This window comes from Pleurodeles waltl, chromosome 1_2, assembly GCF_031143425.1.
Source record: "Pleurodeles waltl isolate 20211129_DDA chromosome 1_2, aPleWal1.hap1.20221129, whole genome shotgun sequence".
In the NCBI taxonomy this organism is placed as follows: domain Eukaryota; kingdom Metazoa; phylum Chordata; class Amphibia; order Caudata; family Salamandridae; genus Pleurodeles; species Pleurodeles waltl.
Window position 1 is genome coordinate 488,261,022 of NC_090437.1, and position 26,238 is coordinate 488,287,259.

At 42.8% G+C, this 26,238-nt stretch overlaps 1 protein-coding gene across 2 annotated transcripts in view; it reads left to right on the forward strand.

The window, feature by feature from the left end:
* TBCK (TBC1 domain containing kinase) overlaps positions 1-26,238 on the forward strand; it is a 1,319,282-nt gene that overhangs the window by 214,441 nt on the left and 1,078,603 nt on the right. For both annotated transcript variants that reach the window (XM_069241253.1, XM_069241261.1), the window contains exons 6-8: positions 4,346-4,487; positions 18,292-18,352; positions 18,443-18,504. In XM_069241253.1, the coding sequence (XP_069097354.1) occupies positions 4,346-4,487; positions 18,292-18,352; positions 18,443-18,504 (265 nt within the window). The remainder of the gene's footprint in view (positions 1-4,345; positions 4,488-18,291; positions 18,353-18,442; positions 18,505-26,238) is intronic.

The window sequence follows — 26,238 nt, forward strand, 5'->3', positions numbered from 1 at the left end:
TACCAGCCAGTAAAAGCCCAGAGCACTCCATTGTCTCCAATGGAGCTCCCAACATTCCAATGTTCTTTTAAAAGTTAAAGCATCAGGCTAGCCTCCTGCCTTGTCATAAAATATCTCACGCCATTACAGTACATCAGTACTTATCTAGTGACTGTTTATTTTTAATCTTTTGTCAAGGACGTCCAGAAGGAGATGACCTTGCCAAAACAAAGAGAAGTTGTTTATTGAAAAAAAGAAAGGTCTTATTAAAAATAAGCTAGTAACTTTTTTGTGTTGACGTGACTTGGTAAACATTTTGCAGACAATCTACAAAATTATCTGAAATAACATATGGGAATAAATTACCTGGAATAACCTGTGGCAAGTCGGAGGCAATGAAAACAGATTATACCAGCCAATTAGGACCTGTAAGCCTCTACATGATCTTGTAATGCAAGCACTGCAGAAAGATGACTTCAATGGAAGTAGGTAGAAACTTCAATTTCCTTCCAGTTTGTGCTGGTGTTATGTTCCCTACATTAAACTGATCATATTTCTTTCCTTATGTGGAACAATGTAGGATATTGGGGATGTAGTATTGGCCTTAAATTAGTATTCATGGAAGTCTATGAACTCTATATTACATTGGATTCCATCACCTATTTCTGCCAATTTATTAGAGTACATATTCTGAAGTGATGAAATAAAATACCCAACTTGCTCTTGTAAAGCAAACTATCTTTCTTGCACACCTACTCCAGAGGACTGCTGTCAAAAGCTTGAGTACCTTAGTGAAGCATCATGATGCTGATAAAACGATGCCTGAGGTGACTTTGCACACCTTTAGAACAAACGGTGTAGCTGTGAAATTATATTAGAATTATATACTGTGGTACCAACTATGTTTTCTAGCATTATGCCTGGTCTGATTTCTTACGTGTTTAGGAAGTGAAACAGCTTGTAATACACCAGTAGCAAGCATTATTGAGGATGAGACCAGTAAGGACGAGAAGGCATTCAGTGACTTAAGCCATTGGTTTCCCTCCATGCGTGTTCCTGCTATTGCACTCTAGTCCCTCAGAGCCATTCCTCTGTAACTCACAGGGAAAGTTTTCTTATAAGGAAGATGTGCAGGGACTTCCACCCACTAGCCTTTCTAGATATCTGAGAGGCATCAGATTGACACTAGGTGGAATTGGGCTCCCCTTCTCCAGCTACACTGTGAAGACAACTACAGCAGAAAAGAGAGCTCAAGCCATCCCATATCAGACCTAAATAGGCTGCCTAGTCATTTGAGCCTAGGCAGCGCACATGCGCTGTCTGGAAGACCTGCTGTATTCAGTAAAATAACTTTGATCCCACCTGCTGCTTGCCATAGGTTGACTGCAGTGTTGCTCTTCTTTGCTGCCTCGTAACTGGTTCACTAAGCTGATACATCACTTCTGTTCTTGGCTGAGGAGCACCGGGCAAGAGTTTTTTTTTTTATTTATTTTTTATTACTCATTTCCTGCCTCTGGTCGTCTTCTGATCTACATGTTTCAGCCCTTGTTTTCGAAATGTCTGTCCCCATCATAACATCCAGGGTTAACAAGAACTTCTATTATCCCACTACTGCACTCATTGCATGGGAAGGCTCTCCTTTGCACAGCTGCTCCTCCTGCCTTTGGAATTCCAGTGGGAAGGGACTCTACAGTTTACAGGCTTAGAAGAGATGCACATGTAAAACATTCTCCAGTCCCAGCTTTAACATAGTCAAGGGAGGGAACATCCTCTCGCTGCTCCGGCCACAGCTTTTTAGTGGCGGGGATGTTAAAAGAAAATGTGTAATGAAAATATATAAGTAGATGTTCAAAGTAGGGTTTACTATTTAACTAGCACAGGTAGGTGATAGCAGACTATTTCATTCTTTGTGTTATAAACATACACATATCTTGGGTATACCGCTGAACTTCTGTCAGTCTCAGAAAGTTGCTATTTCGCTATGGCTGCCATGCTCTCAAGTGTGACCGGTTTGCGGAGGACTCGCACTGGGTTCTTTCTATTACTGCTTTTCTTAATGTTTCACATGTTGCAGAAGTCTGATTTGCAGGTTTGAGGATATTGGCCTGGCTGCACAGTCACCTTTTAAAAAACAAATATGGCCCCAGAGTGCATGAGAATTATGAAGCCAAGCGGTGCTCGATTATTTTTAACATGTCACGTGTTGCTTGGCGTCAGAGGAAAAGCTGGTGCAGACAGAGATGGCGCTGCTGATAGCGCACGTCACCTGCAGCAAAAGTCACTGTTTGCAGGCAGGGGAGCACCATGATTGAGCATGACAATCAATGGACCTTCCTATGACACTCACGCCTCAACCGTACGCGTTGTGTTTATTTTTTTATTAAACCGTCACCCTTTTCATTCGCGCAGCACTGTATATTCCTATCTGGGAATCTCTAGTTGCGGCCTGTGGTAGTGCATCATAATTCACCCAGTTCTGTGTTTTTCTGTCTGGGAACCTAGAATGATGGCATTTGGTTTAATGTGCCGCCGCAGCAGAGCCTGCTGCTGCTCTTCTCTGCTGCCCTCTGTACACCAGGTACCAATGCCCTCCACCCCGGGGGGGGCACCATTGGTGAGTACACAACCAGTAGCATGTGGACAGAGGGAGAGGATAGTGACAGTCATTTTATGTAATACTTTCTGCATCCAAACGTACCCTTCACCATCCATCAAAAGTTGTTGCAGGCTCAGCATTGTAAATATTACTAAGGAGGGGAGAGTGATTGACTGAATACCATAAGTGTTTCTAACAGTGCATGTGAGTGGACCACTAATGCACATTCTCATGCTCATCACATCCACTTTCTCAGGCACCATACATCCATTTCCCCAGTGCAGTATCCATTTTATCTTCCTCTAGCCTTCCTTTAGACCTCTCTACAAACCTCCTTTGCTACTCACCGCCCCTGCCTATGCACTCATCTCACTTCCACTTCCCTCCACACCACATAAATCAAATACACTCCTTACCAAAACATGTAGCAAAGACATTTTCATTTACAACGCCAATAGCTCTATCTCTTGCAAATGTGAGACCTATTGCATTGCAAATGCTTGTTTTTTTTGTTTTTGTTCAGCATTTTGGGTCTTAGAGACCTGCTTTCAAAATGGGAAGACCCAACTAAAAGAATGCAATCATATCTGGTTTGGATGAGCTACTCTCACCTGACATGGACCAACTTGGTAGAAATAGCCACAGTACTCACGGTCCAGCAAGGGCATGCAATGAGCCACATACATAGTCTGACTTCACATGTGAACGGCTTGAGCACCCTGCAGTGAATGCATCTCACGGAGGATTGATTTAGACAACCTGCTGCTGTCAATATGCGATTCGGTGTAGAGAGCAGAAAATAGCTAGTCCTGTGTGGTAAAGGCACCATATCTGCTGCTGTGCATCCAGCACTTTGACCCACTCCTTGAAACTTCCATCATTCTTTCTGTTTGTAACAGCATAAAGGTGTGGATGCCCCACCTGTCCTTGGCTAAAGGAATTCTTATTATAAAGGCGGGTTTGCGGCACCATGAAGTGGCATAGTTTATGTGGAGTCAAGATTTCTAATTTGTGATTTCTGTGCTGCTGGCTGGTGCTGTGTTACTGGCCTGTTTACTTTAAAATCCCCTGCAAGCAATGTTCCCACTTAAAGAAGGCAGCAATACGAAGCATCCTAGGCCAGTCGTGGGGTGCCTTTGACATTTTTGATACAAATAAACTGCAGCTCCCTTGAGTTTGTGTGCCTTTCCTTTTTTTATAGCTATGGTAGGACTATTTCAAAATGTGCTCTCACTCTCCCTTCTGTGTGTGTGCGCAAATATAATAGATACACATGTATTCACTGAAAAAAACACAGTTAAAAGCGGAGTTATGATTATGGCTCAAAAGAGTAAAATCACTGAATTTTACCGGTTATGGTTGTGAGCGCACCGAACACAGGGCCATATGTACTAAAGTATTTTCCCATAGACACAGAATGGGTTAAACCCTTTGATACATCTGGCCCACAATGTCCTAACTTACGCTGCCCACCACATTGTTCTCCTGATAACTGTTTTAATGTGTCTGTGCCATTGGCCAATCGGTGTTTTGAGCAAGGGAAATGCCATGACGGTTGGCCGGTGGCCATGCCTTGAACTCTACCTGCTGGCCTTCGGTTGTCCACAGGGTACGATGTGAGGGAGTTGGGCATAGGGTCTGTTCTGCTTAGTGCACTAATGGTCTATTGATATTATACTTTAGAAATATGACAGAAATTAAATCTACCTTTTAGCAAAAACTAAAAAAAATACTTTTCATTCAATTTCATAATGTTTTTTCCTTTTCTAGATACCCATCCTACCTTGCACCAGAAGTGATTGCACAAGGCATTTTCAAACACCGCAGTAATATGCAGAGTGAGAAGCCTTTACCATCCGGACCCAAGTCAGATGTGTGGTCTATTGGTATAATTTTATTTGAACTTTGCATGGTACGTAAAAAAAAAAAAACTGTATATAGGTGGTTTATTGGACGAAAGAAATATAGATAGCCGTTTCCATTTTCTTCTTCCTGTCCGTGTTTGTCTATGGTAAAGTTAACGTTGTACATTACTCCTCTGCACGTCTGTGTATCCCTCTGAGTTCCAATTCAGTAACAACCCTTTACACACAGAATAAAACAGAAACTACAGCATCAGAGATTAATGGCAAACATTTAAATGTGGCATCCTAAAACTCTAAAATGTCATATTTGTTGTTTTAAAAAAAACACTATTTTGGGATATTAAATACTCTGTTGCTCTTCGTCATTATTCATAGTCGCTAAGACATTGCTTCCAGTTGAGCAGTTTCTGGATAATCATTTAATATTTTGATTTATAATTGTAAATATAAAATATGGAAAACATCTTTTCTGTTGTAGCAATGGCCACATAGAAGTTGCACATAGAGTGAGACATTACCTCCTCAATGCCATCTGCACCTGTTCTGTCCTTAGGGTCTATTTTTAATTTGAACTTGAGGATTCTTATACACAGAGGCTCTTCATCTGGCCCTGTTTTAGACACATTCTATTCAATGGCATGTGTGGCTGTAGATACACATGCTTTGCATAAGTCCACCATCTAGTGTTGGGTCCGGAGTGTTGCAAGTTGTTTTTGTTTGGAGAATCTCTTCGTATCTCGGTTATACTGCGCATAGAGACCTTTGTTAGATTGTTTCTCTTTGCCGTCGGGTTCGGACGTGTGTTCCTCTTCCTCTAGTATTCCTCAGCTCAGTCTATTCCAAATTCTTCTTTTCTGCCTTTCTTTCAGTGACGGTATAGTATTTTGATCAAGTTTTCACTATCTAACATAGTTGACCCGAATTTCTATGTTGGGAGTCGGCTTACTGCCCTTTGAAGGGGCCCGCAAGCGTCTCTGGCCTACTCCTCCATGTGGTGTTGGGATATGCAGGGCTGATGGAACGGACTCCATTTCGGTTTTGCCCTCAATGCCATTCAAAATTCCCACACACCCACTAACACCTGGTTTGTAACTAGTGCTTGTCCCCGGACCATAAGGATGAAACCTGTGATGCCTGTTGGTCTTTTTGATCCAAGAACACCCTGCGGGACCGAAGAGCACATCAACTGTAGATGACATCGAAGACACCAGACGACACTCATGATATTTTGGGGGAAGAGCATGCACAGGAGGAGATCGAACACAAATAGGCCTTTCTCCATAGATCAGTGGTTCCTAACCTGTGGTCCGGGGACCCGGGGGGGTCCGCAAAGCCTCCTCAGGTGGTCCGTGACTGTCTAGAAAATTAAATACTATTAACAGATTAATAAAGTGTGTATAAATAAAGTAGCTAAACGTACAATGAAAATTTAAAAAGTACTGTACATGTTAAAGCATTTGAAATTGGAGGCAAAAAATGTAATTAGTATCTGCAGATTGATTTGTGGGAGCAGTGTAGGTACAGCAAATAGAATATAGTATGGATGATGTGTGGCTTGATCTGAATTTAGAAAAGATCCAACCTTCCAATAAAAAACTAATTTTTTTAATTTATATTTGTTTTCAAATTGAATAAACATGTGTTATTGTTTGTGTATGTGTTTGACGAATGCCTTTTTCTGTGTTTAATGTGTATTTTGTGTTTCAAATCGTCAACAATGTTTAGGCCTGGGTCTCTGGCTTCCAATAATGACTCAGTGGGGGGTAGTGGTCGTGGTCCCCGGATTCCAATAATGATTTATTGGGGGTCCCCAGGTTCAGTCATGATAAAGTGGGGGTCCACAGAAGTCAAAAGGTTAAGGAACCACTACCATATATGATTTGGAGTCGGATACTCAATCTGAAAGGTCAGCCTCTCACCTCATCACAACCTGTGAGTACATCAGCCCTGACCTCCCATACAAAGACTTTAAAGAAACCACACAAACAGGTTGTCGGTCCTGCCTTCGGGCTGTGGTGAGATCCGAAAGTTACCTTTGGATGCCCGCATTCCTCCTCAGCACCAAAAATAGCCAAAACTAAGCTGTCTTCGGCATCGACCTCTGGCTCAGCAGCATCTCATACAGCCTCTGGATTGAGTGGACCCTTCGATCCGAGCTTTTTGGCTCCAAGCAAGAAGCCTTACACATCTGCTTCGGAGCCAACAGCTTCAAGTCGACACAAGATTTCCACCCTGAAAACTTTGGAACCGAAGATTAAGTCTTCCAGAGACCCCAGTTATTCCTCGGAAACCGCTTCACCAGTGGAGCCAATCCTTGAAAATAAGGATGATCGTCAACGCCAGCTCCATATCCAAAAGGGAACAGGAAGAATACTTGCTTCTCCTCCTGTCCAATCAAGAGGAATCCTACTTTCCAGGAGACCTTGGACACTGCTCCTTCACCTAAAAGGTCTCCAAAGACTAGGACAAGGCTCCAGTTCGACCTCAACCTTCACCACCACAGGCTCCCGTGCCTCCTCTTACTACTCCACCACCTTCCCAATCTCCTCCACCTATTATTGAGCCACACTTTTCTCCACCTCAGGGAGAGGAATTTGGGAATATTCCAAAAAATATTGACCCATGGGATTCATATGATCCAGATCTCATATTACCAAATAACCCCGATTTATACCCTGCACGCCCTTCACCTTCTGAAGATGCAACTTCACATCAGCAGGTGAAAGCACCGGCAGCTGCATATCACAATGTACAAATGCACAACGACCCTACTGAAGAGGATTTTCTCTTTGATACGATGACTACCACTGATAAAGAAAGTCAATTTTTGCCCATGCTACCAGGTATGCTTAGACATGCCACAGACTTTTTTAAAGAACCTGATAGAGGAAGAGTTGTTATCCCAAGGGTCGATTATAAAAATAAAAAATAAAAAAAAGGGCGGCCTATGCAGATCCTATATTTATTTGGTCAAAGATCCCTCCCGACTCTGTAGTTGTTAGCACAGCACGGAAACGTGCTAACAGCTAATCAACGGGAGATGCATCTCCCCCTGATAACCCTGATAAGGAGAACAAAACACTAAATGCAGGAGGTAAAAGAGTGATTGCTCAAACTGCCAATCATTGGCGTATCGCCAGTTCGCAGGCACTACTGGCATGCTACGACAGAGCCCACTGGGATGAAATGGAGGATCTTGTCCAGTACCTCCCAGAGGAACATCGCAAAAGGGGACAGGAAATAGTTTCTGAGGGCTAAACTACTTCAAACAGCTCCATTAGGTGTGCCACTGATGCAGCTGATACCACAGCACGCGGTATTAATCCCAGTATTATTATCAGAAGGCATGCTTGGCTCAGATGTTCAGGCTTCAAGCCAGAAAATTCAGCAAGCAGTTCTCAACATGCCTTTCAACAGGGAACATTTGTTTGGTCAGGAGGTTGAAACCACCACAGAAAAAAACAGGAAGGATTCTGAAACAGCAAAGGCTATAGGGGCTCTAGTCACCACACCACAAAGGGGTAATTTTTGTTACCTACAATTCAGTGGAGGATTCAAACCATCATCTACTGAGCGTTCCACCTCCCAAACCAAGCAAGGCACCCATTTCTATAATAGTGGTTCCTATAGAGGTGCAAACAATAAACATAGGGAAAAGGCGTCCACCTCTAGGGGTCTGCCTTTAATACACGTCAGTGATTACTTCCACCAGATCACACCTCTCCAAAAGGGGGAAGACTATTGCAGTTCTATTCTCAATGGTCCAATATCACCACAGATCAATGGGATCTATCAATTATCCAACATGGTTACTGTCTAGAGTACATTTCCACCCCACCATTCTCCTTCGCATTTACAAACGTTTACAAGACCATCTTACTCTTTTAAAAGAAGAGGTACAATCCCCTCTTCTCAAAGGGTATATAGAGCCAGTTCCCCTCTCACAGCAAGGGTTAGGATTATACTTCCTATACTTTCTTATACCAAAGAAAGATGGGTCACTAAGACTGATTCTGGGTCTCAGACCACTCAACCTATAGATTCTCTCAGACCATTTCCATATGGTTACTCTCCAAGATATCATTGCACTATTACAGCAAGATGACCACTTTAGATCTGAAGGATGCATACTTTTACATGCCCATTCATCCAGCACACCGCAAATACCTCAGATATGTCATTGTTAGGAAATATTATCAATCTAAAGTTTTACCATTCAAGTTGACAACTGACCCCAGGGTCTTCACAAAGTGCCTAGGGGTAGTTGCGCTATTCCCCTGAAGACAACACATCCATGTCTTCCCCTGCTTGGATGATTGGCTCATCAAAGCCATTACCATACAACAATGTCAGTGTCTCACTCAAACCACAGTAGACCTTATCCATACCCTGGGATTCATAATCAGCTTTTAAAAATCCCACCTCCAACCTTTACAGATACAGCCCTATCTGGAGGCAGTTCTCAATGCTCTGTCAGCTTTGGCATATCCAAGCCCAGCTTGATTTCAAGCTTTGCTAACTTTTCTTTCCCAATTACCAGAAAACGACACTTAGACAATGAGAATAGTGATGCAGTCTCTAGGGGTGATGGTGTCCTGCATTGCTATTGTTCCCAATACCAGACTACACATGCGTCCCTTACAGCAATGACTACCTCGTCAGTGGTCTCAGTCACAGGTCCATCTCCAAGATCTAGTGTTGCTGGACCACTAGACTCACCGTTCTCAGCAGTGGTGGAATCACACCAACCTTTCCAAGGGGTGGTGCTTTCAGAACCCTGTGCCTCAGATCACTCTGGCTACGGATGCATTACAGAAAGGTTTGGGAGCTCACCTCAACAACCTCACAATACAAGGTATATGGCATCCCATTCAACAAACTTCTCACATCATTTACTTGGAGTTACAGGTAGTCTTCCTAGCACTCAAAGCCTTTCTACCTCAACTCTCCGTCAAAGTGGTTCTAGTTCACACAGACAACATGACAGCCATTAATTATCTGCAGAAAAGGGGGGACACGGTCTTCCCAGTTGTCCTTTCTTGCTCAGAAATTTGGAAATGGGCAATTCGCCACCTTATTAACTTACTGGCAGAGTATATCCCAAGTATGGACAACCAGTTTGCAGACCCCCTCAGCTGGATGCAGCAACAAGTCCACAAATGGGATCTTCACACACAAGAACTTCACCGGTAGTTTCAAAGGTGGGGAACACCACAAATAGACCTCTTTGCCACTGCAGAAAATGCAAAATGCTAAAATTTGGTGTCCAGATACCCACATCCTCAGTCCAAGGGCAATGCTCTATGGATGAATTAGTCAGGGGTATTTGCTTACGCTTTTCCACCTTTCCCACTCATTTCGTTTCTAGTTTGTAAAATGAGACAAACATCACTCACCATGATCCTTATAGCTCCCACATGGTGCACAACACAACCCCAGCAGACCGACCCTCTCACCCAAAATCACGTCAAATAAGACATCCAGACCCCAAGACACTTAGGGGGTCATTCTGACCCTGGCGGCCGGTGGCCGCCAGGGCCACCGACCACAGGAGCACCGCCAACAGGCTGGCGGTGCTCCCACGAGCATTCTGACCGCGGCGGTTCAGCCGCGGTCAGAAGCGGCAAGTCTGCGGGCTCCCGCCGACTTACCGCTGCTCGGGGGAATCCTTCATGGCGGCGGAGCGCGCTCCGCCGCCATGAGGATTCTGACCCCCCCCTACCGCCATCCTGTTCATGGCGGGAAAGCCGCCATGAACAGGATGGCGGTAGGGGGGGGGTCGCGGGGCCCCTGGGGGCCCCTGCAGTGCCCATGCCAATGGCATGGGCACGGCAGGGGCCCCCGTAAGAGGGCCCCGCAAAGTATTTCAGTGTCTGCCTTGCAGACACTGAAATACGCGACGGGTGCCACTGCACCCGTCGCACCTTCCCACTCCGCCGGCTCGATTACGAGCCGGCATCCTCGTGGGAAGGGAGTTTTTCCCTGGGCTGGCGGGCGGTCTTTTGGAGACCGCCCGCCAGCCCAGGGAAAAACTCATAATACCCTCCGCGGTCTTCTGACCGCGGAGCGGTATAATGGGGGCGGAATTCTGGCGGGCGGCCTCCGCCGCCCGCCAGAATCAGAATCACCCCCTTAATCATGCAATAGTCATACTCCCAGAGCACATTCCACTAGAAAGAAGAGTGCTTCTATGGCTTTTTTTTAGGTAACATTCCTGTAGCGAACATTTGTAAAGCCGCTACTTGGTCTACACCACATACATTTATTAAACACTATTGTGTATATGTTTTATTATGGCAACAAGCTAATGTTGGCCAAGCGGTGCTCAGGACACTTTTTCAAGCAACTCCTACAGGCTAGCCACAGCTTACTCAGAGGGGACTTCTTTACAGTCTATGCAAAGCATGTGTATCTACATCCACACATGCCATTGAATGGAAAATGTTACTTACCCAGTAGACCTCTGTTCGTGGCATGTAGTGCTGTAGATTCACGTGCACCCTGCCTCCTCCCCTGAAGCCTGTGGTCGTTGTAGTGCCATTCTTCTAGAAATATTGTATATATGTAAATACACTGCATGGACATCGCTTTTCCTTTCTTTCTGTACATACTCCTTACCTCACCAGCCTGTAGGAAAACAGTATATCAAAGGACTCGATGCCCATGCACAGTATCACCGAGAGGAGGAGTCACTCGATGTTGTGACTCAAAAAGGTTCTTCGAACAAAAACAACTTGCAACACTCCAGACCCAACACTAGATGGCTGACTTATGCAAAGCATGTGAATCTACAGCACTACATGCCACAAACCGATGTTTAATGGGTAAGTAACATTTTCCTTCTCAAGAAATGGCCACCTGTTTCATTGTGTGGCAGAATTATGGATAAAGAAGATGGGCAGTCGGTGTCTGATCATCCTCCCCACCCCCATCTCCATAATGTGGATGTCTTTAAACACTACAAGAGACACCTTACTGCATTTTTAAAAGAAGATGGCTGCTGCATTTTAAAATTGGCTTTGTGTCTCCCAAAATAATACTCCTGTTTAGACAGGCTGTTTCACAGATTCTCCAGTAATGGGTCTTTTATACAGGCACATGCTTTAATTATTGCCCGTTGTCTGGGAACACCGGGGAATAATTCATGCATGTGTCTCTTAAAGACACAAATGCTGGAGAACTGTAGTTACAAGTAGGTAACTTATTTCTTCTACAGCACTGGATCTTTCATAAAGTCCCAACCTTGACTTTTTTTTTTTTTTTCCTCGTCATTCGTCTGGGGTGCCCAGCCTAATGATGAGGAATAAATCAGCCATGTAAGTCTGTGAAATATACTAACCCTGGAGAAGTGGATTTACAGCTATGCTCATTTTTCTTCTTACTGTCCCTTTCCCTAAAGAGAAAATAGTACATATTCTCTTTCAAGAAAAGATCCCGCCCAATTGCCTTAGGTTTCTGTTGTGATTACCTCAGATACCCAGCAGCAGCTTTCAGTTCTGAAACCTCTTTTCATATTGACTTATTTGACAAATGCACCCTTCTATGCACATCAGGCGCATGCCCTTCAGAAGATCCTCACGGTAATTGAGGCACTGAACGGGGAGTCTCTCCTAGATCTCAAGAACACCCTTGATGTCTACAGCATCCTTTCTAGCTAATTCTAGCTGAAGTCATGAAAAGGGCAGGCCTTAGCCTACAGGGAACAAGCTCTTCTAAGGTGACATTACTAGTTACTAGGCTGATGTGGATCTAGAAAAAAAATCGAAATCACTCATTCTCAAGACGTCTTTACTCCTTAGATTCAGAGTTCGAGCTTTAGCCATTATTTTCTCTGTAATAAAATACCCCCAATAACCTTATCTCTAGATTATTTAGATTATCAGGAAAGTAGCGGACATTTTGAATAATGCTATTCCTGTCACATCAGTACATACCTTGGAGGCAAATGAGATTGTGCTTGATGGAACATAACTGAACATCTTATTTAATTTTCTCCACCCCTCTGGAAAAAACAGGAAGCCAGAAATGTCACTCAGACTCCCCTACAAAGGTTGTCATATATTAATTTGACATGCCAATTCATATTCTGGTTAATTAAAATCATTAAAAACAACAGCAGTAAAACTGTTAAATATCTATAAAACTGTGTACAGTTAGTGTTGAAATTAATCTTAAAATGAGAAGATTGAGAACAAGAAACTGTAGTGGACTAGCAAGGAGTAAAAAAACCGGGGTGTTCTTTAAAAACTGCTTCTAAAAATGTTGCATATCGCACAGCTCATTTATGTCCTTAGTATCCAGACATTGCTGCTTCTTTGAAGGTGTTTAAATTGGTTAATAGCATAATCTGTTTTATATAAATGTTCCGTTCTCTGCCGACTGCCTGACAACAACACATGAGATGAATGAATGACTCATGTTTATAAGAGCTTAGTCTGCATCCTAAGGTAGGGTAGAATTCTGAAGTGCACGATGCTCTGTACTCTTTTACTGAAAACAACATGACTCTCATTTGCACTACGTGGTGCCGTACTAAATTGTGGATAGTTGCACTTAGATAATATCGAGCATTTATAGTGTCATAAGATTCAAGGATTAATGATGACAATTTATTCTTGGCAAACTCTATGTCTGTGGTATCTTCTGCTCAGCATTATAAGCAGTACTTGGCTTTTCAGGGCAGATTTAATGGTCAGTGGTGTTTATCTTTCAACATGTGGACAAGCTCTAGAGTTTGAGTGGCTTCATTTAGGCCAGATCTAAAGAAAACTATACACCTATCCTTTAGGAAGAACTTTCATGGCCTTTGGTCTTGGAACAAGTAAAAGGCCTTCAACAGGGCCACTTTTAACTTAAAGAGACCAAGGTAAACAGGGCTATCTACAAGTTTACACCCCCGATGGCAGCATCAGAAGACCAGTCAAAGGAGATTATGGGCCAGATGTACGACCATTTCCTTTTGCGACTCGCAATTTGTGAATTTTTGCAGCTTGTAATTTGCAAGTCACAAAAGGAAATGTACTAATGCATCACAGACACATTTAGCGATTCCCAGTGGGGTCGCAATTAACCTGCCTCATCACTATTCATGAGGCAGGTCACAATTTGCAAACTCATTGGGAGTGGGCCATAACACAGGGACGGTGGCCTGCTGGGAACAGCAGGCCACTGTGTCTGTTTTCAAATAAAGTAACTTTTTTTTGGGGGGGGGGGGATGGGGGGGGGGGTAATGTAACACGTTTTCCTTAAAGGAAAATTGTATGCTTTTCAGTTAGAAAAATGAAATGTTTGTTTCATTTTTTAAGGGTAGGCATTGGTCCGCTAAACACAGTTGTACATCTGGCCCTATATCTCTTGAGTATGAGGAGGAGGAGGAGGAGGAGGAGTGGACTAGCTTCACTTTTTGCAGCACTGACAACTGCCACATGTCAGCTACTAAAATCACAATCATTTCACCTGCCTCATTGTTCAGCACCATGGTGCCAACAAAATAAAACATGAAATTATCAATCTTCTACAAATTATTATTTTATAGCCTCAGTTATGAAATACCATGAAAATAGTCACGTAAGCTTGATTATCATTTTTTTTAGAAACAGAACAATATGAAAAGAATGTGCACTTGATTTAATCATGCATATTCACTTTAGATTAATTAATTGGCACACGTCACTGACTGAAAGGTAATTCAGGCCCTAAAGTGGGAACATTTTAATATATACAACATGGGTTCATCCTTGTAATGACTTCTGCTGTCTCTGCACACATTACTCAGTTTTACTAGCTCTGGCCACACATCCTCTTTTCCTTAAAATGCATGTCCCCTTGTAAACAGATACTGGCGCCTGCATCTTTAGCAGGGCTCGGAGGCTCTCAGTACCACCAACCAGGTAATAATTTGTTCTTTAGTTTGAAGTAAGCTAATGGAGCTGGTTGGACTCCATAACAGCATGCCTCATTGACATCAAACAGTAAATGAAGAAGCACTTCCTGAAGATCAGTTCCATAAAGAATGAATAGACTTTCATCAACAGTTCAGCACTCTATCAGGTGCTTCACATTCTTCTGTAATCTAACAGGGGGCACACTCTGTGTGTGAGGTCCTGTAAGCGGCGACAGACCTAAAGAAAGACAAATGTCCTGAGTTTGGATGTTCAATGGATGAATAGAATTAAGGTTCTGTCATGAAATAATTATTCCCACACCATTATTTTCTGAAGTGGGCAATTGTAGATTATCCTGTAGATAAAAAAAATTCTGAGAGAGAGTGAGGAAAGGACAGGTTGCTAGGGAATCTGAAATAAAATAAGTGAAGGCCTAGGCCTCATAGCTAGCACATTACAATGCAATAAATGGCAACTCCATAAATGCAGTACCTGAAAGTAAAACACTCCAATAGGGTAGTATAAAAATAACTATTTATTTCTATACATGCAAGGGTGGAACAAGGTTAGACGTGTGTATACAAATACCTAGTGTGTTACATAACTCCCAACCCCTTATTTGGAGGGACACTTTAAATATTTATGAGTGTAGCCACGTATCTGCAAAGAAAGGGAAAATTGTATCTCACAGATGTTGCAAAACCCTCCCTGTCCACTATAAAAAATTAAGTAGATAGGTGTTTGGTGGACAACTGATGATTTGCAGGGAATATGAGAAGCTCCCATTTGCAAGGTAAAATGAGTATGGCATTCGCTGCAGCACACAGGTGTGACCCAACAAATGGGGCTGTTAATGTGTGATGGGACCGGGTCACCAGACAGTTAGAATGTGCCTCTGGCAGACAAAACATTTGAGGCAGTCTGTCTAACTCCAGTTCCCCTCCCACAAGTGGTGAGACAGAGGCTGCTGGCAGGCTGAACGGTGTAACAGTTAGGCTGCAAAATTATCTTGGCACACTACTCAGTGTTCCTTAGCTGGATAAATACCCTGAAGGGCTGTTGAAGGATTTACGGTTTAAAGCAATATTCTGTCTTTGAGGAAACCTTCTACTGAAAGGCAAAGTATAACAAAATAACAAAAAAATAGCATTAATACTGCAAAACCCATTCAGAAGTTGATGTCCTGGAAAAACCTCACTAGGAGAATGCCCAGTAGTGAAAAACAGTTCAAACTGATTCAAGAAGTGTAATGCCCTACGATGAATGGTCAATCCACTTACTTTTTGGTTTACCCTAGCCTATAGGGGTTTCCAGTTTGGGCAGGATAATGCTGAACAAGTTGAAAGTGTGAATGTGCACAGCAGATGAACACAAACCTGTAATCTCTGGGTCAGAAGGTACTGGAAATAGAGAATGGATTTGCAATGCCAACTGAGCAGCGGACTCCCAGCACAAGGAGTGCACAGTGGCATACGGCACACTGGAATGCATAGAGGATAAGAAAAACCATGGCCTTAAGAGGATACTTTTGCAGCATGTCCTTCTTTCTTGTAAGTTAAATCCCTCCCTCGTTAAACCCAGCGACGATGGGCTCCTAATATCCCCTCCACTCCTCAGAAGAACTGCCTGCTCCACCCAGCCCATCTCTTACCGGAAAAGAAAGCTCTACTGAGTGGATGTTCTGCTTCCTTAATTGTTAGCATTATGACGCCCAGAACAACTGGTCTAGGGAACCGTTGGTGCCTTACTACCTATCTGTCCTATTTTCTTAACCTTACACTCTTAATTGTTACGTAACGGTGGCCTTCCTTGCGCCTGCCCCTTGGATTGGATCCCCATCTTGATCTAGGGACTAAATTACAGAAAGTGATGTGTTGTACTGAGAAGACCTATTTCTTTGGACTCTCTGGCCGGCTGCTCCACTTTCCTACCTTACAGCACTGCTCTCAGGCCTCAGAGACTTAGGGTACAACTCATCCTAATGGAGTAATGAACGGAGGGGTTGCTGAGGTGCTAGGTAGTGATCTGTAAGATCTTAACAATTCGGTGGAGAAAGTTGACTTCATCCCAAAAATCAGCTTAAGAGAGAGCATTTGGTGTGCCGATATGTCATGTGGACCTCAAGCACGAGTGGTGAGAGTGGTGTATTGGGCTTTCAAGTACTGTAGTGTTTCCTTCCTACCTTCCTTGCAATATAAGTGTGAATGGGTTCATCTCACTACTCTCCAATGAGTGCAGGCTTAGCCACAGCCAGCACAAGTGGAGGCAGTGCATCCCAGGAGATGAGGTCTCTGGAAGAAGACATGCCCTGATAGGTTGTAATTTGCCTGTAAGGTTGCTGTTTGATATTTGAATTACCTCAAGTGGTGCTAAACCATTTTAAAGAAGGTGAAATCATTCAATCGTGAGCTGCATTTTAATTAAACAAGAATCTTGTTATTCCCAGACTTTAGTGTAGAGAGATGCAAAAAGAAATGTGCTGTTGATGGTGGGATGGAAGGAACTGGTGCGTGTAGTTATTCCAGCATTAGTGTTGAACCGAGCCAGACTAGGAATCACTTGGAAAGAATCCCTTTCACTCATGTGGACAAGACAGGGATCTTAATATGTGACGTCAAAGACAACTTGCTTTAATGCCGATTGCCGTTACTAGTTTTAATTCTTATATGTAATTGATCTTTCTGACGTGCTGCTTGTTCCCGACCCACACGCAGGGGTCCTGCTTTACTGCAAGCGCTAGTTTTCTTTGGATGTGGGCCTGTTCACATTCCACTTCTTCTCACCCCTTCCCATCTCCCCTGCTGATCTTAAGTGTCAGTCAGTGCTTTGGAGAACACATTGTTTCTGATTGTCTAGGACACTTAAGTTATAATACATTTTGGTGGTATACTTCTAGTTCTAAATGATTCCTGGCAGTGAAGTGCTTATATGTTTTTTAAGTGATTTGTATGTTACCGACCCCCTGTCCATTGGTGTTTCTGATAATACAAATATTGAAACCTAAGTTACAGAAGGCACTTCCACCAGGCAGGCTGTAGTTTTCTTCCTTCAGAAACAACAACTCCGCAGACCTCCTTACTGTGCTTCCCACAAATACAAAGCCTCAAGGGGGTGTGCAGCCTTCTGCCACCTACCCACATGCTTTAATAATAATAGTTTTTGTTTTTACAGCACTTCATATCACACTTCGATGGTTTCTGAGTGTTGTAAATTACTGGTCTTCCTATTATCCAATTTGTGGCATTCAATGTAATGACCTGGTAAGGATGGAAGGCTAAGTCTGCCTTGTTGGGATTCTAACTTGTGTCCCTCGGGTCACTGCACTCGTCAGCAGTGAGCTTTCAGCTTACACAGCTTTCATGCTGGCTTTGAGGAGTTTAGGTGGTGCATAATTTGTGGCCGACCCAATGCAAGGGGGAAGGGGCCTATTCGTCTTCACACTTTCTTCCTTCATGAGACATGCATGCTCTAGTGCTTTTGTATGTGATTTGCAATTTGGCATATTTTTACCGTTTGTGGGCCACACATACTGAGCAAAGTGAGGACTTCAAGCAGAGAATTGTCAAAAGAAAAATGCTCAGGATCACAGACAAAATCAGTGGGTATAAGGGACCTAATTCGAAAGTGCTGCAGTAGGTAACTCAGGCAGATACATTTCTCCCCAACAACAGAAACTGCGTTCTCGAGTCTAACACATGTGGGATGGCTTAACTTGTCTGAACAATTGCCTGAAGATCTGCTGTGGTACAAATCATCCTCAAGCTTGTTTTGTTTTTAAATGGTTTCTAGGATGTTTGTTGGCCATGAGTCAAAGTGTCTTCAGTTGTTAAATTTTGTGATGAAGAAAGGGGCTTTGGATTAATGAGCGAAGTTCACATATTGATAATAGTTCTTTGTTGGCATGTGATTTACGTCGTACATGGCACTGTGCACTTGCAGTGACAGAACTCATTTGTTAATCTTTCAGGGAAGAAAACTGTTTCACAGCCTCGAAATAGCTGAACGACTAAAATTGATCCTCACATTAGGTTAGTACCAAAGTGTCAGTAATTGAAATGTATCTGGTCTTCAGGTGTGTCTATCCTTTATCACCAGCTTTTTTAATCATGTCATTGTAGGTTGTGTTGATGACATTGTGACAGTATTGGCTGAAGAACATGGCTGTGTGGACATTATCAAGGTTTGTAATTTTAATTTTTGTGTGTTGTATAGCAGTTGCAAGTATTAACATTCTACATTGTAGAAGACATAGCTACTTAATGCAAAATATTTTTATAACAAATCACTCCCTTGGTTCTTTCATAGATTGAAACTTAATTCATTTCCCAATTCCTGGCTAGACATTCCAAGACGATGTATCAAAATTATATTGGAAACAACTTGAAACACTCACTTTAGTAGCGCAGTCATCTCATTAGAAAATACCCAAACTTCAACCAGTGGAGAGGAGCTTGCACAGAACTCCACTCTCCCCGCAGGCCACCCTAGTTCATATTTCTACTGCATGTCACACGGAAGGGAGCCCTCTCAGAACGTTGCTTTGAAATATTTATCTCAATTCTTTTCTCATTGCTCAGTCAGGGCTCTGATTGCTCAAGTTGTTATAGAAAATGAACTCTAGTGACCAGACCTTTTCTGGTGAGGAATATTTTCTTAGCACTTCATTGAAAGACAAGGTGGTACTAAAATCCAGCTTGAGGGGGGAGGCTCTCTCACACATCTTCATCTGAGAAACCTACCATATACCCCAAGGAAACACCCCTGTAAGGCATCCTGAAAATCGAACCAGAAGCCAAATAGACCATCAAAGGTTTCGCCACAGGCGCATCACAACACCAGAGACACTTCAGAGTTTGTGATAAGGGCCACTTTGAAAGATCCAGCTGTCTCCTCTCCACTCATTTACAAGGGACCGTTGGTGCTGCTCTCGACTGGTGAGTAAAACAGCACCTGCTTCAGATAAGCTGCTCTGAAAACACTGGATTCAAACCGTTTTGTAGCCCGAGGGCACCCATCAGAAGCAGCATGGCTGCTCCATGAAAAGTGATAAAACAATTAGGAGCATAAACTTCTCATGAATAAACGTTTAAGAGGCTGCCTTCATCCTAAACAGACACAGGGCCCCTTTTACAGAGGAGCTGGAATGGCAGGTTTGTCCATTAACACAGGTAACCTCTTCCTAACAAATGCTGAAAAACATGACAAAACAATATGGCCCACTGAAGGGGAATCCCCGGATTAAATCCCTTTTAACATAAAATGCCGGGAGGAGTGTGAGAATGACGAACCGTATGAGCATGACCAACAGGCACTGATTATGAAGAGAATAAAGAATCACACTGGGAGGAAGGCCATCTTTATTACGACTGGCCCCACGAGTACTATGAAGAGTTACTGCGAGGAGCCACCAATGCTTGCAGTCATTGCTGATCTCAGTAATGACCTCCTTCAAACCATGCAGGGCTACTAGCACATTCCTTCCACATCTGATGAGGTGTACCTCAACATCAGCCTCTTCTTCCTCAGTCAGCACCACAACAGCCTCCTTAAATTCCCCCATCTCCACCTCAGTCATCCCCACTGCTAAGGAACATTCTGCAAGTAAAGACTGATTTATCGGAAGGAGAACTTCTGAAACTGCCACAGACTGCAGCCCAGTGCCCCCACTCCACCCCAGGAAGACTCACATCTGGATAATATAGCTCGAGTCCACTCCTTGGTGGGAAGGACATTGGATCATTATATTAATCACTATACAAACTGTATCCTCTTTAAGTTCAGAGGCACCCAGAAAATCAAAGTGCTTCCTATCCATGATCATATATGGAGGGAAGGGGCAAAACCATGCAGACACTATCACCGTAATCTACCATTGTCCCCAGCCTCCGGGGGGTGGGGAGAGATTGGCGCTCAACAGTATGCTAGCATGCCTCCCTGAACATCCCACCGCTGATTCTGCAGTGAGGCAAGATGCACAGGGCAGCTCCCTAACCTATTCTTTGCTTTGTGCGTCCCCAATGGGCAGGGAAAGTCATGAGATGGTGAATTTCTCCACTCTAGCATCGACATCCATCAAGAACACTGTCCTTTTACTGTCAATCAAAAATTATACTAAAGGTGCCTACTGCCTTCCTTCTTAGCACACCGCTTGTCCTTAAAGCCCTCTCATAGAAACTTATCAGGGGTGTGGAGAGGGTGCTAAATTCCTCGACTGTCCACAGTTGCTTGCAGTTTGACACACACACACACACACACACACTCACACTCACACTCACACTCACACTCTCACACACACTTACACTTGCTGGCTCTCAAAGTTTTGATCAGAAGTCCACAGCTGACACTATAGAAGGTTGGGGAGCCAATACCAAGGCTACATATTGTTGATTCTACTTCATGGATTTTTAATCCACCACCAGACCCTCCCTGTCTTTCTCTCAATCTAACAGGTCTTTTCCATCCCTACATTCTCTTTTGTCAGTGTTTTCCATCTTTCTCTTTCTCCTCCTTTTCCCCTTTTGTGGTTTTTGTTTTTCTTTCTCAGGGTCAAAGTTTGGTGAGCTATAATAAGTGGTAGCCATGGCAGCACTTAATGCCAGTGTGCCCCTATCAGACATCTGCAACCAACATGGAAGGATTGCCACACTTTTACAAAACATTACTGTTTGGATTCAGACTCATAAGGATATTCAGGTTAGCCAGGCAGTTTTACATCCTCTCGTCCATGAAGGTGAGCCTCTTCTCACTTAGATTTAATCCACTTCATGATACACATTATATATGCTTCTCATGTGTATTGATTATTGATTACATACCGCTTGCTATTCTAATTCAGGCATGTAAATCTTTGAAAAATTCAGTGCTGGAGAACAAACAAGTTAGTTTACCTGTAAGTGCAGGTCTCCATTATTGCTATCTTTCATGGATTCACTTGTAACATTCCCTTCTCCCTCATCAGAGGCTTTAGTTATCAAGATCCTATCACACTGGTGCTATGTAAATGTGAAGTATGGTTAAAACATCTGAAGTCTGGGAAGAGTGGAATTCCGTTTTCTCCCACCTCATTATTTGAAGTTTAGGCCTTCTCTAATCAGTTGATTATGCTACTAAAGAGAAAGTGTGTCAATTTGTTTGGAGTGCAGTTTCTTAATACTCATTTTAAAACATCACCATGATAATCCCAGTTTGAGAGCTGGGAATGGTTCAAGCATGTGAATCTCTTAAATATATCAAATTGGTGAACTGTAGTTGTATGTAAATAACTTTGTTTCTTTTTCATCTTTTAAAATTATCTATAGTTGATTCAAACTCCGCTACTATTGCACAAAAACTCCCTAGATGCATAATCCTGAGTGCTGTTGTGAAGACGGATGCTAAAACACCCATGGAAACATTGCTTGTGCACAGTATCTGTATTTCGTGCTCAAATCCAGGTTTTCCATGTTTCAGTGTGGAAAACCGTGCTCAAACTCTTTCTGACAGTTTATTTCTTCACAGCATTCCATTACTGCAGTGTTTGGCCTGCAGAATTTCTTCCAGGTAACACTTGCAGGAAGCATTGGGAGGAAATGCTATGAATAAAAACTTCAAGACTGACTGCAGTGTGGTGAAATGGATAATTTAAAACCATCACAAATACTGTTTGTGCCCAGGGGCTTGATGCTCTAAATAGCAGAAGTGCACAATCATTGGACAAACATCTTCTAGAAAAACTGAGATGACACAAATGAGTGGGTGATTTATTAGGATGAATTCCCGCTCCTTAACTAATGCCAGTTTTCCCGTGGTACTACATGCAGTAGGGCAACACTGTATTCCCCTGGGAAACTGGGTAGAAACGTAATTATCAAACAGTAAGTTCCTTCTTTGGAAGATCAGTGCTGGTCAAATTCATTGTGACCCTGTCTATAAATAATCAGAAGAATTACTTATTTTTTTCTCTTTAGCATTTTTCATAATTGTTTGGGTTGACTTCTCATAACTAGAACATGATTCATTTTTTGTGATTTATTTGTGGTCTGCTCATTTGGCTTTGTTTTTGACGCTGAGTCCTGATGATGGTCTTGTGGACTCCTGAGCCATTTGAGACCGAAAACGTCGACCGTACATTATGTCTGGCACCTACCTTTTGAATTCGCTTATTTTCAACAAAATTGGCAGTGTTTTTAATGGACTATGGTCAGAAACTTCGTGATGGTTTAGCTGGATAAACTGATCCCCATTAATCACTTTTAGATATGCTACAAATTGGATATTGGGATGTTTGTGAGTCGGTGGAGGGCAGAAGTTATAGTTACTTGAGATAACTAACTGCTTTCAACAAAATTGGCAGTGTTTTTAATGGACTATGGTCAGAAACTTCGTGATGGTTTAGCTGGATAAACTGATCCCCATTAATCACTTTTAGATATGCTACAAATTGGATATTGGGATGTTTGTGAGTCGGTGGAGGGCAGAAGTTATAGTTACTTGAGATAACTAACTGCTGAATTACTATGGTTTCGTACGTTTGAAATGTGAGCATAACTATAATGTCCCTGTAACCTTTGTTTTTTAAAGTGAATTTCTATGTTTTTAGTTCTATTTCCTAACTATTACATTCTTGTAACCTTTGTTTTTTTTAGTGAATTTCTATGGTCTTTTTACATGTAGTAATTTCCATTACTATATGTTAATCCAACCACCGGAGGCCAACCCTGGATAACCACCTAACCCTGCACCATGCACGGCCTTTGCCCGTGCGCAGAGGAGGTTGCCTTCAAGACCTGGCCTGCAGCCAGACCCTGCAGCGAACCACCCAACCCCATGCTGTGCACAGTCCTCTTGCCGTGCGTGGCAGAAGTTGGCCGCGCCCTCTCTGGGTGTGAGACTAGGTATTAGAGGGTGTGTCTGGGGGTGAGAGTGGCTGTGAGAGTGTCTGTCTAGGTGTGAGTGCACATACATTAGTGCTCCAGTGGGTGCGTCGGTATGAGAGTGGGTGTATGAGGCTATCAGTGGATCTGTGAGAGTCTGAGTGGGTCTGCGAGTGGGTGCATAACTGAGTGGGTGCTTGAGACTCTAACTGGGGCTGTGAGTGGGTGTGTAAGTGCCTGAGTGGTTTTGTGAATTGGGGAAATTGAAAGAGAGAGAGAGAGAGAGAAGGAAAGTGAGAGGGCGGGAGATAGTTTTTTAGGCTTTGATGTATGATATACTTAGAATTAGATATTTCTGTACAATTTAAAAAGAAATGTATCTGCCATTTTTAAAAATTAAACATTATCTGTAAAAAGAGGGAAGTGAGTCCGGCTCGACTCGCACCCTTGAGTGCTCATTGTGAAAGTCTGCGACCTTCACACTGAGCTACTGCTTTCTTTTTTTTAGCCCTTTATGAGCTTTCTGGGACCGCGGGGGAGCCCTAAAGGGCGTCACTGTGGTCCCTATTTATTTATTTATTGTTAAACAAAATGCCATTTATTAGCTCTCTGGCACTGTGGGGGAAGCCTTAAGGCTTCCTCCACAGTGCCATTACTTCAGCAAGCACGGAGCTGGTTTTATAGCAACTCCGTAGTTGCTAAAGCATTTCATCTCTGTCCCCTGCACGCATGCAGGGGATAGGGATGAAAACTTGACGAGTCCCGCTGTCAAAAACCAAAGTGTTTGCTGTGGCTTGGCTATGGCTGCAAAGATGCAGCCAAGCCACAGCAAACAGCTTTGACGGGGGGTGGGCACCCCAGGACATAGCAGGAGCCAGCCCTGGGGGGTGGCAGTCCCCAGGGCCATCAGAGGCTCCTTGAGGAAGGCTGCAAGACCCCCCTTCAAAGTGAAGATAGCTCCGTGGAGGAGGTTGTCTCCGGGGCTATTGGGGTTCCAAAACGGGCCCCTTCCCCATATTTTTACTCTTTGTCCCGAGGCGGTGGTGGTTCCTGGGGGACTGTGGGCTGCCCGCATATATTATATTCAAAGCTCCAGGAGGTGGTGATCCCAAGGGGGTTGAGGATGCCCCCGCTTATTAAGTAATTTAAGCCCAAGGGAGGTGGTGGTCCCTGGGGCTCAAGGGAAGGCCTCCCCCACACCATTAAAACAATTTCACCCCTTGGAGGTGGTGCAGCCCGGGGCTGTTGGGGGAGGGTTGTGGGGGTGGAGTGGCGGGTGGGGTTTGCTGCACTCAAGAAAAGATTGCCCCCGGGACTTGGCCCACCCTGGGGCATAATAAACAGAAGCGTGGCAGCTGCGCTTCCGTTTTTATATGTCAATTTTCGCCGGATCTGCAGATCCATACGAAAATTCAAAAAATAAATGCTTTTAGGATGGTTAAAGTGTTGACAGCCAATCAGATCTCAGCACGAGATTGGGAGGGGTTGCGAATACTTCGGGTCTTTATGTATACAAATTTGTTTCTCCCTTCATTTCTCAAAAACTACAGAGTCACACCAAAACAAATGAAGGTTACTTTCTGGACCAGGACCTACCTTTCTGCCAAATTTGGTGTAATTCCATCCAGTAGTTTCGGTGCTATCACTGTTCAAAATCCCTATGGAAAAATGATTGGGGAAAATATGTTTTGGGACCCCCCTTTTTTTCAGATCACCTGACACTTTCCAGACAGCAGCTGACGTGACTGTTCATTTTTTTTTTCAAAGGTTTCGTGAAGATTCGTTAAGGAGTGCTGAAGATATAGGCAAGTCAAAAAAAAAAAAAAGATTTTTATATAGAAACTAGGTCCTAACTATAACTACCTGGTGGCGACCGCCACTAGGTGTGTATATATCTATCTGTCTATATATATATGTTCGGTGGCATGTGTAGCTGCAGATACACATGCTGTGCATTATCCTGCCATCTAGTGTTGGGCTCGGAGTGTTATAGAGATATATATATATATATATATATATATATATATATATATATATATATATATATATATATATATATATATATATATATATATATATATATATATATATATATAGAGAGAGAGAGAGAGAGAGAGAGAGAGAGATATTTAGAGATATATAGATATTATTATATGAAAAGAATTCTCTTTCTGTTTAGAAAGAAAGAACCGCACTCCGTCGTTGTGCCTTATTTAGTTAACTTTATTCCATTAGTGAGATTACGGAAAAACCAAAACTGGAATCCCCGGACGCATCACACCGGACCTTGTTCACAGGTATTTCCTATGCACTAATTTGGCACTTAAATAAATATGCGATATGGTGTTACATTTATGTTTGGCGCGGCTAAAATGGAACAAATTTGAACGGATTATAGAGGTTTGGACACATAAACATCAAAACACGCATGGTAGAGGTATAGGACTCAGGGGAGGTTGAAGGCAAAAATAGATTTTTGTGGTTTAACTTTATGTGCCATTTCAGGCTTTCAAATGAAACTGAATATTATTTGTAAATTATTTGAAATAAGAGCCTTTTTTTAAATGTGAGAATACACCTCGAACTGTGCTGTATAAAATTCTTCTGTTGCAGAAAATCTAAAATATTTTTGGTTAAGAAGAATTAAACTACATTTACCAGAAGTCAATGTAACAGTAGTGACAAGGAGAGAACTATTCCGCTCAAATGTGAAGAGGTTTTGACAGATTAAGAGTAATTGAAAAATGGTTTTGGTGTTTCATTTTAGTTCACATATATTTTGAGATGATAATGAGCAATTTTTGTTGATTTGGTGTAGGATTGTGTGTTTTTTTGTAAAGTACATTTTGTTTATTTAAGCGCCAAATTAGTGCACAGGAAATACCTGTGAACAAGGTCCGGTGTGACCGAAACGCGTCAGGGGATTCCTGTTTTTGTTTTTCCGTAATCTCACTAATGGAATAAATTTAACTAAATAAGGCACAACAACTGAGTGCTGTTCTTTCTTTCTAAACAGAAAGAGAATTATTTTCATAAATACACGGTCGTCCTGCCGGAAACCA